Source organism: Rhopalosiphum maidis, chromosome 2 (assembly GCF_003676215.2).
Source record: "Rhopalosiphum maidis isolate BTI-1 chromosome 2, ASM367621v3, whole genome shotgun sequence".
NCBI lineage: Eukaryota > Metazoa > Arthropoda > Insecta > Hemiptera > Aphididae > Rhopalosiphum > Rhopalosiphum maidis.
Window position 1 is genome coordinate 89,295,271 of NC_040878.1, and position 17,917 is coordinate 89,313,187.

Genomic DNA, 17,917 nt, shown 5'->3' on the forward strand with positions numbered 1-17,917 from the left:
TTCAAATATTCGAAAAATTACAACACTAAAGGGAACAATATTTTATACAGGTACTAGTAATTCGGTGCCCGAAAAAATGAGTCAAATCATTGATAGGTTTAAAATTTCGTGAATTTATTTCGTACCTATTTAATAACGACTTGAGCTCAAATTTATAATATTATGTGACACTAAGCACATAAAATTATGTTTGAGGTATAGTTTTAAAAAAATTGACTTGTGCTAATTACGTTTCAAAAAATTCTGAATAAAATGAGATAAACTTTATATTATATATTATTTTTAAAATGATTTCTTTATAATTAATACATATTCTCACATGATATTTAAATTGAATCATTAACTATGAATATTTTGATTATAACACAGCTGTCACTAATTATTATGTAGTTGATTATTATCCATATAGCTTAATCTGAGTTCTTGCAGCAAATAATAATTGTAAAACCAAAATTTGGTATAATAACTACGAATAAACTATTTATATGGTAATAAATATTTTTAAGAATAAGTTTGATTTTTTATAATCTGGTGTCGATGGCCAATATTATATATCTAATTATTTAATAATTATAATAAAAATACTGTTCACGCATTATTTTCTATTTTTTAAACGAATAAATGACTCGATATATTTCATTAAGGTTCATTCGCTCACTTATTTTATCCTTTTTATTTCATAATAAGCAATTTCGTAAAACGTTATGTATCATATTTTTGGATATTTTACCATGATTGACGGAATATAAATCTAAACTACTATCAAACAACTTTATTCACATTTTTACTGCACTACATCTAACTTACAGTTGACATTATATACGTATAATATTATATATAAGTAATAAATAAAAACGGTAATGTTAGGAAATGTCTGTATTTTTAAAATGTCATCATTTTAATATTATGCATTTTATACATATTAATAGTGAATACCTTTAATAATTATACACTATGTATATTTTAAAATTCAGGATATAATTTCTGTATACCAAATATGTACGTTGCGCTTAGGATCTATTTTAAAATCAAAAAATTTAAAAAATATTGAAAACTTAATATTATTATTATGATAAGTATGGATACAATTACCGCAGTCGTTGTAGTAGTAGTACTATAGATATAATAATATATTCATCGCGTTTGTGTTAATAGGAGAGTGTCCTGGTTGGTCCGGCGTTCGTTTGCATTTTGAGTATACCCCTAAACGTGTTATTACCTACAAACCTATTATTATTTCAGATGGTACCGCGAGCGTGTGTCACCCTGCCTATAATAATATTATTGATACACCTAATATTATAGGAATCTATTATAATATTATATATATATTATTATACCGTTGTGTTTTCGCGGCCAAAGGTAATTCGAAATTCGGAGCTTTAATATAATATGTATATAGAGGATTTTTCAAATTTTGTTTGACAAAAATATGGTTGTGATTGCATAAGAACACAATATCTAATGATAATGTCCACTACATTTTTGTCACGTAAAATTTGGTAGTTCTTTATATACATATATTGTATAACAACCGTTGTCTGCAGGGGCAACGTGTGAATGTTGTAAGACGCGTTAGTAGAAAATCATAAAATTAATCGAAATATTATATTACAATCACTAAACGCCGAATAATCAAACCGATTGCGATTGTTTCTTTATACTTGACAGTTGTTTTTTTTTTCAATACCCAGTAATTATATACCTACGAACAGAATAATTTTATTTTCTCAATGCGATCACGAGGACTCGTATTACAAATATAAAGATGATAATAATAAACTGTAAAGGTATATCATGATTATTTTTCACAGTGAGCGTCGAATTTCGAATATTCCTTTATAATACATGTCACATGCGCTGAAAACGAACGGTAACAGACCGTTTAAAGGAGTAAAATGTGTGCAATATTATACTTTGGTGAAGTAGTGAAACAATATACATGATATTACGATATTATTGTTTTTGGTGTTTTCGATGTTGGTTTTTATTATATTACCTATATATTATATAATTTTGTATTTTGATTTGGTTTTTCTACGCTCCCTTAAATCCTTATTATATAATATATATATATACATGGTACAATACTTGTTATTCAAAATTGAATGTCCGTCAGCAGTAAAATGTGTGTATAATGTATATTTATATATAAATATATAATATCTATACAGAGTATACACCTTACGAAATGGCAACACACATAAATAAAACGGAAAAACAAAAAGTCCGAATGCATAATTAATGACTAGGATTATACATCAACATATACATATTACATAATATATACATATATTATATACACACATGTACAGAGTGATCCGTTTAACTGGTTACACTGATTTCCCAAGTCATATTTTATATTTTTTATTATTATTATTATTATTGTTATTTAGTATAAAAAATATTTTAAAATACTTTGTATTTTCACCAACGAAAATATTTAATTTGTATTTTGATACAACAAGTAAAATAAATACGATAAATTATTTTTAAAAACGATCCATAAGTGTGTTTTAATTTTTTAATCGGAAGCGGAATACTTTTCTAAAAATATAAAATAATATAAAATGTATATCGAATATTCAACACATTTTTTTCTTTTCAATAATTATTAGAGTTAGTAGTTTAAATGAAATGAAATGAAATAAATAGTTTTTATAAAATAATTTTTAGTATACAGCAACCATATGTCCCGTTTAAAACGGGTTCGTTCCTTATTGAGCATCATTATGTCCCCCTGTTATAACAAACATTGAACAGGACGCTTTTTAGTAGACAGCTCTATTTTAATTCCGTTATCTCCACATTATTATATTTTAATATGGGTATGCGAGTAAAAAAAAATTTTGTAAGCCAAAAAAATTACAAAACAATGTATTTTTTATCATTTTGCATTAGTATATTGAAACTAAATTTAATATAGTTATGACTTAAAGCAAACCGTTTTTTTTGTTGTAACAAGCATACTATTATTTCCAAAATAGCATAAAAAATAATACCAAATCACTATAAGATTTTTAAGGGTTGGGCTGAAATTGATTGACCTGGGTTCTGTCTATCAACTGTAATAAAGGATTCACTTCACGTAAAACTACAAAAATTCTTTAAAAAATACAAATTTTTGACTTGGAAATTTAGTGCCTCCGGTTAAATAGTTCACCAGGCAGTGTATAATATACATATTATATAAATGTCGGTTGTGTGTGTATATGTGTGTGGTGCATAATTTCGATTAGCCACGTGCAAAGGCTGTGGAATAATACTATACGGCCGATTAAGTTTGAATACAAAATATACGACGGCGGTGTTGTCGCGTGGGAAGCGTTTTGCATGTTTTGCTCGGCTAGACGTGGGTGGCATCGGAAGGGTTGGCCGGTAAACGAGCTCGATTCATATTTTGATTTATTTATTTATCGTCATTTTTTCAGTTTATTTTTTCTCTCGCCCCTCCCGAGCATACTCGGACCACCCGGCGTCGTTTCCGGGCGCCACAGATAAGTCTCACCGCTTTAACCCAGACACATAATATAATTGGTCATTCCCCGGAAATAACAGTGTATAATATATTATAATATACCTACACCATGCTGCGCTATATAATTATTATACTCGAACATACATAATATATATGTTATTATTTTAAACAAAGTTTACGCTCAACGACCTTTATTGTCGTCCGCCGCATTGCGTTATCACGGGAGCGGGCCAATAAAGTATACCGCAAAATGTAAAGAGAGGTGGAGAAAAGGGCAAACGTTATTATTATATTTTTTTTCGGAAAACCTTCCAAAAACTGTTTCCTTTTTTTCGGCAAAGGTCACGTCCGTTTCAGCATTTGAATTTCAATGAGTTCATTCGGCTTGCGCACCGGTGGCAGATCCCACCTGCAACACACGAAATTCAGCTGAATTATATTATATTATTTTTTCATCCATTCTATACAAATAATAACAGAAGTAGTAATGTAAATATCAAATTATAAAAATATTATTGTCTGTGACGAGCAATGAAACAGTCAATCGAGATCATGACATTATACATTCACAGTGTATCTACATAGTTATGGATACAAACAAATTAGGTACCTACCTACAGAGTAACATAATAATGTTATGTTTTGCGGGTAAAAAAAGAATACGATTTTTAGCAGTATCTTACCTACATTGTTATAAAAAAATGATAGTATTTATGTATATAATTTTAGTTCATAGTGCTTTTATCTCATAAAAAATTCAGAAAATATTTCGTTTCGCCAATAAAACACATAATATTATATCATAAATTAGAAGCAGACGCGTAGCCAGTACTCACGTGTGACGGGTTTTACAATTTTTTTCCTTAACTTATATATAATATTAACAAGCACATAATATTTTAATAGATCACCATAAATATAAATCAATATCGATGTCGCTCCCGTAAGGTATATCATATTATTAATCAAAATCAAGCAATAATAATATAACCTATATAGTTAATTACATGTTATTTGATTATTGGTACCAAATATTTTTCACAAATTTTAAATATTGTATTTACTTAGATTACGTGATTTTTTTCAACTATTGCAAGTATGATGTAAAATACCAAAACGTTAATTAACATTCATGGCATTTTAGTACAACTTTAAATAGTAAAAATCTATTTTAGTTATTTCATTTTTTGAAACATATTAATTTTAGAGACTCAAATTTTTGACGAATTTTCAATATAAATTTAATAACTTTCGATTATGTATTTTTATTTTTTTATTAAATCAAAACTGAATATAAATCAATAAAATAACGCTTGAAATTAGGAAACAGTTTTTTTTTTTTTAACTTTATAGCTAATCAAAAACAGTGATTTATTCGAAAACAATATTATATAGTTATGAATTGATTTAAAACTTAATCGAAATTCTATACGATGGTATATATTGTAAGAGAATATTTTATAACTGAAATACTGCAGTGTTGATCTGAACTGTAGTGATACAAAAATAAAAATAAAAACGTATTGTGGTGAGGTGCATTTACTTGCAGGCAATCCCTGTAATTATATAACATGATGGCAACATATCATTTAAGCGTAAGCCAAAAAGTAAAACGAAAACGTTGTTAGAGTTAAAACAGAGGCCGTAAGGTTTTTAACGCCCACGAACCCTTTCAATCACTCCTCCCACCTGGCTACGTGAATGCATATTACAATTATTATAGACTGGTGAAAATGCAGATACTAATTATAGCAATCAACGGCGAAATACTTATGTTTCCCTCTGTATACATACTTTATTAAACGTTTTCACACCATTTAGCTTTCATTATAATAATATATTGTACTATGGATGTTCCGTGCTAGCCGACAAATGGTGCATGGTCAATTAAAATTGCATGTCCAACGCATGTTAGATAGATTGCACGACACGCAACGTTTGAATATCACTGTACTTAATGAGAAAAATAAATGGGCATTTTACCAAACGCACTTACGCAAGTCCTTGGCGTGCAATTTTGAATTTAGACTTGCTAGTTGCATGTATATAAATTTTAATTTTATATTTTTACGAACGATTATAATAATATACCTAGTCTACGTTAAAATACATATTTAATTACTACGTGTAAATTATTATAACATAGTGTAGTACACTTCGAGTAAATCATTACAATTTCATTATAAAATTAAAACTTTTTTTATCATCAAAATGCAATACAAACATAACATAGTTACCTAATCGTAATACTAACATTAATACGTCGAGTATTTGAAATCAGCAATATCAACCGTTTTATTAGTTGTTTTATAATAATATTTCATAAGTGTTTAATCGCAAATAATAATATTATATTATATTATTACAAAACAAAAGTTTGATTTGACTAAATGCGTTTTAAAATTATAGTTATTAACTTATTGTCGATTATTTTTCCTCAGGGGCGGATTTATATATGTATAATGGAACCAAATACATAAAAAGTACCTGCAATTAACCATGTTTTTATTATTAAATGAAATTTAATATTTTCAACTTGCTACTTATTTAATTAACTTACCTAAATAATTATAAAAACATTTTAAATTAATATCACTTAATTAATAATATAAAATAGGAAAACAAAGTCATATAAATAAAAATTTAATACATATTCTATATTTTTTCGCTAAATAATTGCAAAACCACAGATATCCCGGGTCTACAGTTCACTCAGATACCCCTAAATCCGGCCCTGCAGAGTAAAAAGTTCCGTAAAAGATTTGAAATACTCGACTTATTATTGTACTTGGTTAATCGGTGCAATAAAAATTAATCGTTTTTGTCGTTTTTTTCCCACGTCGAAAATATAGGACTTCACGTTAGATTTCTACTTCAGACAATTCTGGACCGATCCCCGATTGGCGTTCACCAAGCGGCAGGGTGTCGAGACCCTGTCCGTGGGATCGGAGTTCATAAAAAACATCTGGGTGCCCGACACGTTCTTCGTCAACGAGAAACAGTCGTACTTCCACATTGCGACCACCAGCAACGAATTCATCCGGATACACCATTCAGGAAGCATAACGCGGAGTATTCGGTAAATTCTATTAAATTATTATTGTATATTAAATATAGATAAATATGGATATAGGACAAGAAAAAAAAAACAACAATGTTAAAAATAAATGACGTTAACAGAAGATGTCATGTTGTCATGTATACGCCGTGACATATTTATGAGGAATAGATCTTTTCCATTACCTTTTTTTTAGACCAAGTATAAGCAATACAATTTTTATTCTTATAAAATGACTTACACGCAGAGTAACTAAAGTTAAAATATTGCAACTGCGCTAAAAAATTATTTTATCTCTCCTCTTCAAAATAATCCAATAATATACGCCTATGTGTATGGGACAAACGATATATTCTAGTCTATAGGCACAATCACACATGGGAATCGTCGTTGAACTCTTATTAAGATAAATATACTTACCTACATCACAATAATATTGTGATTTCCGATTTCCCGATTGCAAAAACAGAAACCGTGGGTATTATTGTATACAAAGTTACATAAATTATCATTTTCACGCCGTCATAAATAATAATATGCATTATAGTATGGTGGGTACTTTGAAAGTTATTATCTATATCATATATTATTGATATATATTACAATTTTCAGTACCTATACATTATATTTATTGAGATGGTCCTCATTGTACTTAGATAACTTTTTTGTTTATGTTACTTCGATATCGTGTTTTCCTTAATGTTTGAAGCAATAATATCATATATTTCGTATGAAAGATTACATAACACGATGTGGAACGGTAGGTACCAATGAATATTTTTTGTTTGAAGGCTGAAACATTTCATTTTCCGGTGAAATTGCAAAATTTCTTCTTCTTTTTTAATCGATTAAATGTTCATATAGTGGTACGAATATTTGTATTACAGATTTATTTTATACAACAACTTATACAACAAAATGCATATTATCATTTAAAATAAGATAATATTTGTTTACAAAACTAAAAAAACACATTGATTATACAATTTTTTAAATACACATGTATTTTTTATCATAAAATATTTAATAATATTTAATACGTATTTATGTATATCTGCGTGCAATTTCGACGTATATTATTAACATAATCCACAAGGCTTAAGATTTATTTTGAGGGGTTTATGTAAAGGGGGCCCAAGCGTGCTCGTTATAAACACACATTTCTATGCAACTACGCGAATACAGCAGGTTGTCCATGATGTCTAAAGTGTAGGTACGTACCTATTACATTTCGGTAATAAACGATTTTATAAAATATACAATAATAATTGTATCGAGCTATATAATTTTGTACTTGCCACTCGTAAAATAACCTCCATCGCAGTGCATCGCCCGTAGAAAAACGTACAAGCCATCATACGCGTTTATATAATATTATTATACGTATTACACGAAACGGTTTCGTGCGCATTGGCAAGACGATGATCGAATTATAAATACGTATATATACACTCGAATCGAACATGTATAATATATGATACCTACCCGATAGCTGTATATAGTGTTGTTCATATATCGTATAATATAATATTACTAAACATATACAGTCCCAGATGAGCGCGAAAATACGATATGTCATGGATATGTGACGTAACTAATGAATTTTAATGGTAATTTAATACTATAATTGTCACGACGCCCGTATGTACATACCTGTATATATAATAATATAATGATTATAACAATACCAATATGTATGACGTTTTCAATGTTGTGTACAGTTTGACGATCACAGCGTCGTGTCCCATGAACCTGCAGTACTTCCCGATGGACCGACAGCTGTGTCACATCGAAATCGAGAGCTGTAAGTGTCTATGCGTATCAAAGTTATATGATGCATATTTTATTATATTATATTTTATTATTGATCGATCGTTATCGTACGATAATGACGGCGAAAAAAATCTATCTGTAAATTATTATTATTTTTTTTTTTTTTGTTAATTTCGGTGTCCTTCTACCCAGCAGACAGCACTGAGCCACGTGCCCGAGGAAAGAAGGACCAGGCACATTGCACCTATATATCTCAAACATATTATACAAAAAATAAATAAAATTACGCTATATAACAATATATATTATTATCAACGAGTTTTTGCCATCTAACCATCACGCGAATATGATTTTTATTACATTTTTCTCCGACGTTTTACAATAACATACAACGCGCACGCATTACAATATGAGCTACATATATGTTTTGTTTTTTACTAAATCATCAATACAGGAATATCAGTTTAACGTAAGAGACGCTCGTTATTTTAGAAAACACTAGTGGTTATTTACACAATTTTAAGTCGTTAAAAAATAACATTTTTGGAAAAAATTATATTCTTTAATATTTTTTTTATCGTTTTTCATATCCTACTTTTTTTAATAAAATAAAAATTAATTATTTCACTACTATTTATATTGTGGACGTATATTTATTAAATGTTGTTCTTAACGACCGAAATATATACAAAAATAATATTTTCGAATAACTACGTTAATAGTTTTTGAAATAATGAGTCTTTTACGTTGAACGGATCACCGGTATGATAACATGATAACTTTTATTAAATCCGCACACCTAAAAAAAATTACTACACACACACACAAGACTAAGCTTATATTACGCATACTTATTTTTTATTTTATATTTAATTAAAATTTGTATATTCTACCATGTATAGACTTATCTTAAAGTTTTGCGCGCGTCACACTATCATCATTATTCGTATTGCGACGGTTTTTGGTGAGTGACGCGCGACGTTCTGCGCGTACTGATGGTTTTTTTTTCATTTTTTGTCACGTTGATTCACAGTCGGTTACACGATGCGTGATATCCGGTACAAGTGGAAAAGTGGTTTTAAATCGGTCGGGATTAGCAACCAGGTGCAGTTGCCAACGTTCCGAATTCTCGGGCACAGGCAGAGGGCCACCGAAATTAACCTATCTACAGGTAGATTATTGACACGCGACCTAACCATCACGCACACGCGACTTATAATCACGTGATTACGCATAATTACAATAAATAACGTATACAATATTGTACAGATTTTTACTATATTATATTATGTACATCGACGTACGATTTACGATATGTAATCGACACACGTGCCTATATATTGTACACTATTTTATAGTACGCTTAATGTCATGATAATTATTATATAATGTACAAAATAATATATTAACCTGTAATATATTAATACCTCGTTCGATATTCTGTCGAGCGCGTGCCCGACACGTGATGGGTGGGTCTCCGGCTCCAAAAACAGGTCTAAACGTTAGAGGTGTGCATTTGTGATTTCCCCAGTTGGTTATACGATGAGAGACATCCGGTATAAGTGGAATGAGGGACCAAACTCGGTGGGCGTATCCAACGAAGTGTCCCTGCCTCAGTTTAAAGTGCTGGGACATCGGCAGAGAGCTATGGAAATTAGCCTGACAACAGGTAATGTTTTGGACGAAAAAATATCTCCAACGCAAGTATAATAATAATAATATTGTATAAAAATTGTATAACAACGTAATAGTATAATTGTTTTTGGTGTTTTGACGTCAAAGTATATTATAATGACACTATTATTTGATAATAATACTCGATTGTATAATAACGTGTATGATATTATGTACATTATAGCAAACTTTAATTTTTAACAATTTTTTTCGAAAATGAACTGTCACGCATAATCATGCCATCAATAACAGTAGTAATTATAAGTATTCTGCCCTCCTGAAGAAAACACAGTGAACGCCAAAATTGGAAAAAAAATTAAGACATTTCATGTTTTCCGACTAAATGGCCAACATAATTAACCTACCATGATAAAACGCAGTCTATGTAACATGTCCTATAAAAAAAAAAAAATGTTTTTGTAAAATGAACCTTTTTTACAAACCAATTTCCTATATTACTTACTCGATAGTTATATACAATGATTTTATTTGCTATTAAACTATTTTACAGTATTTGTGCGCAAAAATAAACCAACACATTAATGCTTAGACATCTGGTTAGATACAATTATTACTTATTAAACAGATATATTAAATCATCAATTGCGATTATACACTTATAAAGTAAATCGATTAATGGTGAATTGCATTTTACTGTTACGGAGCTGCTGCAAAGAGATATTTGGTGAATATATTACGATAGAATATTAAGAAAGTAAAAATAACTGAAAATCTTAATTAAAAATTATATAACATGTATCGATGCCACTTATTATTGACAGCTCCAACACATTATATTATTATTTTAAAAAAACAACGAGAATAGTGATTTTAGAGTGAAAAACGTAGATATCAAAAAAATTGTTTTCCTGACAACATTGATTTATGGAGATGTACTTCACTCTATTTAGGAGGGCAGTAGTCAATTTATATGAACGATAGTCTTAGTAAGGTGTACGTCACATTGCTGTCATATTTTCATAATAGCTATGTAGCCACAAAAAATAGTTGTAGTCAGGGCTCGGAACCAGTTATTTGAAAACTTCATAAAACCTTTTCTTTTTTTTTTACCATTACGGTAATCACAACCAAAACCAAAAGCTTTAAAACCATAGTTAAACCATTCATTAAACCATTAATTAAACCTACAATAATTTTAAAAAAAGCCCCACTTACAAAACGTTAAAAGTTAAAACTCATATTGGTTGCTTCCAGTTTTCTTAAATTAATTAAAAGTTATTACTTTCACAATATTAGTTTAAATAAATAACTTTATACTAATATTATGTATTCAGCAAACCAACAGACCACATTATAAGCACTAATTACGTAATATATATTTCTTTTTCCACTTTACAATTATATTATTTTGTTTTTTTTACTATAAATATAACATTAAAGTAGGTATAGTATTATAAAGTTTGAATTAATAAATCCATTAATAAATATCTCGTCCATAGTGATTACTGATTACTGTCTTACTGGCAACTGAGTACAAGGTATTAACTGATCGAAAAACCTAAAACAAAACTAAAACATTGCAAAAACCAAAAATAAATATGAAATACTGATCTAAAACATAATAATTTAAAAAACTATAGGTACCTAATTTTAAACCAAATTTAAACTGATTAATTTTGAAACGGTTTCGAGCCCCGACCGTAGTGTAATATTTCAAACTGCATCCGAATCCGATTCGCACGTGCACTATACTAATTAGGTACGCTATACAGGTAACTATTCGAGACTGGCTTGCGAGATCCAATTCGTGCGATCCATGGGCTACTACCTGATCCAGATCTACATACCCAGCGGACTGATCGTCATCATATCCTGGGTGAGTTTTTGGCTGAACCGGAACGCTACGCCGGCCAGAGTGGCGTTAGGCGTCACCACCGTGTTGACCATGACCACGCTCATGTCGTCCACGAACGCGGCGCTGCCGAAGATATCGTACGTTAAATCTATCGACGTCTACTTGGGCACGTGTTTCGTCATGGTGTTCGCTTCGCTGTTGGGTTAGTGTGCAAAACGATCGATCGTTATTATTGTGTAATGCGTTAACGACATTTTAATGACTAAATCCGTCTTCCTCAAAAAAAAAATGAAACATCTGTGTATTCCTCCACTACTTTACCCCACCGTTTATTTCGAGGACCGTTGAATATATTTAATTTGAAGTAAATTCAAATTAAAAATTATTTTGATAAAATTTAGTTAGATATTACTTTTTATAATAATTTAGAACCACTATACCTGATAACTTAATACCACCTAATGACGTAAGACTTTATTCATTTCGGACAGAATACGCCACCGTCGGGTACATGGCAAAGAGGATACAGATGAGGAAAAATCGTTTTCTGGCCATACAGAAAATCGCTGAACAGAAGAAGGGTGGCCACGACGCACACGCGCACTTGCATCAACAGCAGCGCTCCGGCCATGGTAACATGTCCGCCCACGGTTCGATGTCCGGCCACAATACGCTATCCGGCCACAACACGTTATCGCACGGCTTGTCTGGTCATGGCTTACCACCTTCCCACGGTACGATGGGCGGATATGGTGGACACGACAGCCACCCTCGGCACAGTCACGGCGGCCATAGTGGTCACGGCGGCCAAATGCTCTCTGGGGACATGGACCACCTGCCCAGACAAGCTGTGAGTATTGTTGTAACAATAAGTGATTTTTTGACTGGAAAAAAATAGGTTCTATTATATTATGCCCATTACCATTGTTGTATCTGAGTCAAATATACTTCAGACGAGATTTTTCACGGTTAAAATTCTAAACGGTTTAATCCAGTGAATTAATTATAAAAAATCAAATTATATTATGAAGTTATAGATAGGTATTTTTTTTTTTTTTTAATAATATTTATTGGTAATCACTTTATAAAATGTTTAGGTATATACTTAGATGTTACACGTTTATGATACACATTTATTAAATAAAAAGTCTTTCTGATTTTAATTTAATCTACTCCAGTTATTAACTGCTCCAAAATCGAAATGTAAGAAAGTGTCTTATAATATTATAGTTAGTTCATATATTTTTTATCATACAAGGCTATTTATAAAGACAATAAATGATGAATTTACTATGTTTCCTGTGTCTTATACATAGTCTAAAAATTTATTACATATAAAAAAAATACAATGCATGTGGTTATAATTTTGTACTTATAAAATTTTTTTATTCGTGGTGGTGGGTCGCATAACTAACAAGGGGTAAATTTGAGAATCGCCATTACAAAAAGGTTGGGAAACACTACTCTAAATAGATCTTTCGATTTGGTAACATTTAATAAATTCAATATAACAGTTAATGCTATAATAGTATTGTACTATTGTATATCCTGGGTCGACTAAAAAATAAGACAATAACTATACTTGATAAAATTTAATTACTCCTTTCGTGAGCAATTTTTCTTATAAAATTGCCATGTATAACTAAAAAATGGAGAAAACACATATATAAAATTGTCATTAACATTGTTTTGTAATTTTCAAAAACTAATGATTAAATAAAATGAATACCTAACAAACATTTTTTTTTTCGATTTGGCTTATTAAATTACTGAAAAATCACTGTAGTTTAATTCAATCCCACTTTGAAACCGTTGGCCACCGTTTAAAACATAAATTGCAGTGCATCTAGTAAGGATTCTCGTTTTTACAGAATGTACGCTTCAAAGCTCATGATTCAAAGAACTACCTCAAGGGCGGGTCGCTGGAAAACACCATCAACGGCCGCGGGGACGACGACTGCAACATCACTCCGTTGCAGCCGCAGCACGTCATGCATCCCAACAAGGACATCAATAAGCTGTACGGAATTACGCCCAGTGACATTGACAAGTATTCGAGAATCGTGTTTCCGGTGTGCTTCGTGTGCTTCAATCTAATGTACTGGATCATCTACCTACACATCAGTGACGTAGTGGCCGACGACCTGGTGCTGCTCGAAGCGGACAAGTAGACTTATTCGCAGATTTGCGCCGCGACGACGATGACTCCATAATATATTATATTATAATATAATATTATTATAAAATATAACATTTTTATCTAGGTTTAGTATAAGAGCTCAACTACAAAAAATACTGCATCCCGAGTATATTAAATTATTATTATTATTATTATAGTAATTGTACGGTTATAACATTATTATTAAGTGATGATTAGGGCCGAGAATTATATGCCCTAAAAGCTAACTAAACAATATTCATGATGATATGCCCTAAAAATTAATTAATTATGCCCAAAAATATGCTCTAAAAAAAAAGTAAATTCTAATGTAGTAACACGAAAATATTTTAATACCAAAGTTTAATATAAAATTAATTACTTTTTGAATACCTTGGTTTTTACCTACGATATCTATCAATAAAAATGTGATCTTTAAAATAAAAATTATAAATTTCTTACGTTTAATGTTAACAAAAAATTCACTAATTAATAATATTTCTTTAGAAAACAGCGTTTTACTTTTTTTGAGCCTGAAAATCAAACGCAATGTTTGTTATTTTCTAAAATTTAAAAATATTAAAATTTCAGTAGGTACTATATTTTAGATAAATCTAAATTACCTATGTATTAAAATGTAAAAATGGATTGAAATTCGAAAATATATCTTATATAGTATTACCGTGCAATATTGTTAAGCCAGAAACACATTTTGGTATAAAACTATAAACTAGCTATTTTATTTTACCATCAAAAAAAGATTCAAAATCATAGAAATATATGCCCTAGTTATAATAACATCATATACACAGGTATAGACAGCATTTTTTTCGTTATTTTATCTGCAGGGTCTTTCGCGTGATCAGCTCTCTATTTTATCGTTTCAACTAAACAAAAAAAAAAAGCGGACGAACTCGATCCAAAAAAATCCGCTCCATAATATTCTATAAACAAAATAAATGTCCAAACAAAAATACCGTCTCAAAAAAATACTTTTAAATCCTTTTTCCGAAAATGTTCCGTCTATAAAATAAAAATATGTATCACAATGTAAAATATTAAAACGACTACTTAAATTATTATTATACAACTAAAGAATTTATTCTAATCTTACCCAACTATTTGACCGTCGTCGTGATAATAACAACGATAATAATTATTATATCACAATATTTTTGAACGGCCAACCGACATTTCGTTTTTAAGTGGCATTTATCGTTTGATTCAAATGGACTGTGGTTACATTCTGTCTCTCGGGATAAAATCTTTTTCAAATAAAATTTAAAATACTACCTACATTAGTATCATCATAATTATTACTAAGACAATTATACAGCCCTGGGGTAGTAGTTGTCACGTCAAGTTTTCGAATTTCGATATTTTGACGATAAATCAATATTATATTTTCGTAGTGACGTGATTTAATATACTATTCAACTGCAGTGCTCAATCATCGTTTTTTATGTTCGATATTGAATCGTGATATTCACGCCTACTTAAGATTAAAATAATTATTGTTATCATATAGCAGTTAATATTTCTAATCCATTCTTAAAAACGGTTATAGGTTTATATGTTTACCCGCGCGTTTATTTGGCGACGTATTTACAAGGTTTTATATTATATTATGATAGAGATGGATTTCTCACCCTCGACCCTCCCTCCAAATTGACCTTTCAATTATTTGTTATCGATTCCAACTGAGTTTCTTTCTTATTCGCTGTAAATTTTAAATCCTAAAAATTATATGCTTCCATGTGCTTAGTGTAAATTTGAAAAACGTTAAAAATGCCTAAAATGTTTATTCATGAAAATAAAAATTGTTTGTTATTATAAATTCGTAATTATTTAATTTAAAATGTATAGTTCGTATAGATTCGAAGTAATGATATTATTATAAATAACCCAAATAATTTCGATTGGAGCTTGAACATAGCTGTTTTCTTTTTATTTTTAACACCCTACACTGACCGTTTTAAAAAGGTGTTTTAACTATCCGCGCTACTAACTGTATATTATACAGGTAATATTATTATTACATCTATTATTACTTAAATGGAAAAAGAGAAAAATCGATGGATCGACACGAAACACGAGCGTTGTCTTAAATCTCCAAAAATATTATTATAATTCTATTTTATTATGTAAAGTCCTACCTTTTTGCACGATAAAAGCGCACACAAATTATTATGTTCTTCGATGATATTAAGTTTATATAGGTATGTATAGTAATTTAGTGATATGATTTTTCGAAGCATTTTAAAATTTTAATTCATTTATTATTATTGTAAAGTGTAAACATTATAATGAAAACGACGATGATTATTATTATTATTATGATTATTTGATATTAAATATGGTGAAAATGAATAAAATTATTAATTTTTTGTAGCGTTTTATATACTGGAAACAGAAAAAAAATAATAACTAATACAAAATTAATTTAACGCCATCGTAATGATGTAACGTGTAAATATAATATTAAATATTCGAAATTATATAATATAAATATGATGATGTTATGCATAAATGATACAAAATAATATGGTGTACGTGTTTCGGAGTCGATTGCATTATCGACGAATGTAATATCGCTCATTCGATTTTATGGCACGCGTCGCATCGATTATATTATATACTATACAATAATACGTATGTATATAGTAGATTATAATATTATCAAGAAAACATGAAAAAAATTAAACAAAGTTTTAACAGTAAATAAAATTCAATTATTATTATTAATGTATTATTATTATTATTATCGTTTCGTGTTATTGCGGTTTTCCTTTCCGGCTGTTAAAGCGAATACGGTTTTGATTTCTTGAAATTATTTTTATAAACGACAAAACTATATATGTATTATATTATTATATAATACAATTAATGAATAATGAATGCGTGTGTACAAAAAATAAAAAACAAAAAAAAAATGATTATATAAATTACGAAATTATAACGATATGAATGTATTGTTATGCAATTGATCAATATTATATTCTAATACGATTAAATTAAAAAATGCAAATCGACATATTTATTTTACATGAATATGACGTGTAATGTTAGGACGAAATATTTTTTTTTTTTACATTTTCAGTGATATCGTCGCGTGCCCAATGAGTCACGAAACCCAATCGAAAAGTCTAGACAACATCTTAATAATATATGCAGTGACGTAGCCAAGATTTTTATTTTATTTTGAGGGGGAGGGTACTCTTTACATGATTAGTACGCTGATATCTCGGATATATTACATTTTGTGACGATCTTCATATAAATTTAAATTTTAACATTATGTCATACGTATAATAACTTCACTAAACACTCGGCGTTTTAACATTTTCCTGAAATTTCCAGAATGGCTGCAGTCATCTCAACCCCCTTCCTTTGGCTACGCCACAGGCTATGCGTGACATTGACTCCCTGCCATGCAATATCTATTATCTGTAGGTACGATACGCGATTTTCCGATAACATCATTGTGATTTGATCGATTTTCGACCGTGACGATGATATTGTATCGCATCAGCTGCATGTCCGTTTCCTAACTAAAAAGTAACGTATGAAAAAATGTGTACAATTAAAACCAAACAAACAATAACAGGAATAATACGAAAACGATTTATGTATTTATAATAATATAGTAAAAGACATAATAGTTGCGAATCAGTAAACTCAGTATATAATAATACAGTTATATTATGTATACGCTATATAGGTATATAATATTCTAATAACTCCGTAGACGACATCACTGTAATATTATGATTATTATTATTATTATTATTATTATTATTATAATTATTATTACCGTTATAGGCCTATGCGATTTGATTTATTTTACGTACACTTTTTAAAAGCACTTTCAACTAATTGTGATTCGCACATTTTAACGATATTAAATATAAAAAAAAATATCAAATCGATGCTGCATATACTAGAATATGTAATAAGCAT

At 29.6% G+C, this 17,917-nt stretch overlaps 1 protein-coding gene across 2 annotated transcripts in view; it reads left to right on the forward strand.

The window, feature by feature from the left end:
- Nucleotides 1-14,484, forward strand: part of LOC113551276 (gamma-aminobutyric acid receptor subunit beta-like) — a 56,624-nt gene extending 42,140 nt beyond the window's left edge. For both annotated transcript variants that reach the window (XM_026953433.1, XM_026953431.1), the window contains exons 4-9: nt 6,331-6,557; nt 8,258-8,340; nt 9,841-9,978; nt 11,717-12,001; nt 12,291-12,649; nt 13,671-14,484. In XM_026953433.1, coding sequence (XP_026809234.1) covers nt 6,331-6,557; nt 8,258-8,340; nt 9,841-9,978; nt 11,717-12,001; nt 12,291-12,649; nt 13,671-13,970 — 1,392 coding nt within the window. In that variant the 3' untranslated portion in view covers nt 13,971-14,484. The remainder of the gene's footprint in view (nt 1-6,330; nt 6,558-8,257; nt 8,341-9,840; nt 9,979-11,716; nt 12,002-12,290; nt 12,650-13,670) is intronic.
- Nucleotides 14,485-17,917: the final 3,433 nt, after the last annotated feature.